Consider the following 1,324-nt stretch of genomic DNA (forward strand, 5'->3'; position numbering starts at 1 on the left):
CGGCGCGGGTGCGGCAATCTTTACGCGATTGTAAACCGCGGTTAAGAGCCTGTCGGCGATGGCGAGGGTAACGTCGGGATGCATACCGATAGTCCGTGCTTGCGCACGTTGTAATTTGATACGAGACGCGGCAGGATATCAATCCATTTATAATTTCCATTGTGCATAAATTGTTTCCACATGTCGTTCTTCAATGTACGGTTGATTTTTCGGACAACTTTTATCGTCTCGATCTTTATCTTTGCGATCGCATTCGTCACATCGTTTCCGCTCTTGGCTTTAAGCGGCACGGCCCATGAGTGCTTACTCAGCACATCCATAACGGTGAGAATGTAGTGGTAACCTCTGTTGAATCGCGTATATGGACGCATCTCGATCACATCCGCCTGCCACAGGTCGTATCCATGTACTATGACGTGTCTTCGCGGTAAATTTCTTCTCGCCGGAACGTGCAATTCATTAACAAGCAGCCGTTTCTCATACATTGCGAATAATTATTCGGAACGATGCATTTCTCGAATCGCCTTTTCAAGTTCGTTTAGCGTAACTAGCACATTATTTTGTAAAGTTGCAATCTCCATCTCGACTTCGTTCAGACGATCTTTCAAATCTTGAACACTCTGTTGCACGTATCGTTTGTTTGTTGCGTCAGTATCATCCACCGGTAGCGCTATTCGTCGAATTTTGCGCGACTTTGCGTCAAAGTCGGCTGCGACTATGCAAAGAGCGTTATTGCGCATGTAATTTCGGAGCAATTCACGCCACTAATAGTGCGATTCGCTTTCTCCTCCTCCAAGCGATAGTCCAAACTTGTTGATCGGCATTGCGATGTCGACTGAACGATATGTGTAGAGGTCAATTTATAATCAGACCGGCTTCGCGAAGCTCTTCGATAATAGATAGAATCTCGTTATCGTGACCATTGTGACCAGCCTGACGCGAGGCCTCGAGCAATCGAAGACGATCCACAATTTCGTTGGGATCGTCCCAATGGATATAGTTGATCTTGTTATCGTTTAGTGTTATCGTACGCGGTAAATCCACTCTTTTGCTTATTCCCGTTCCAACTTTTTTATCCGAAACCAATGGCGCTATTATGTTCTTATTCTTGTATCCCTTACTACCCATTACTTGATTACTCGGGCTATGACCGTGCCTGTGAACGTTTGTCGTAAGCAGAATGCTTCTGTAGGTCTGTACGTCATCATCCGTACAGATACTTTCGTTGGAAAATTTCATGAAAATTAACTCGTACAGGCCCGCTGTTCCATCATATCTTTTCCCATCTATAATTATATCATCGTTTTTGTGCAAGGTGATACGT

The 1,324-nt window shown here is 44.8% G+C and overlaps 1 protein-coding gene across 1 annotated transcript in view; it reads right to left on the reverse strand.

Moving 5' to 3' along the window:
• The window catches only part of LOC108764477 (uncharacterized), a 2,541-nt gene extending 2,056 nt beyond the window's left edge, over positions 1–485 (reverse strand). Inside the window, exon 1 of the mRNA XM_018512745.1 lies at positions 200–485. Within this exon, the coding sequence (XP_018368247.1) occupies positions 200–485 (286 nt within the window). The remainder of the gene's footprint in view (positions 1–199) is intronic.
• Positions 486–1,324: the final 839 nt, after the last annotated feature.

Source organism: Trachymyrmex cornetzi, unplaced genomic scaffold (assembly GCF_001594075.2).
Source record: "Trachymyrmex cornetzi isolate Tcor2-1 unplaced genomic scaffold, Tcor1.1 scaffold429, whole genome shotgun sequence".
In the NCBI taxonomy this organism is placed as follows: Eukaryota; Metazoa; Arthropoda; class Insecta; order Hymenoptera; family Formicidae; genus Trachymyrmex; species Trachymyrmex cornetzi.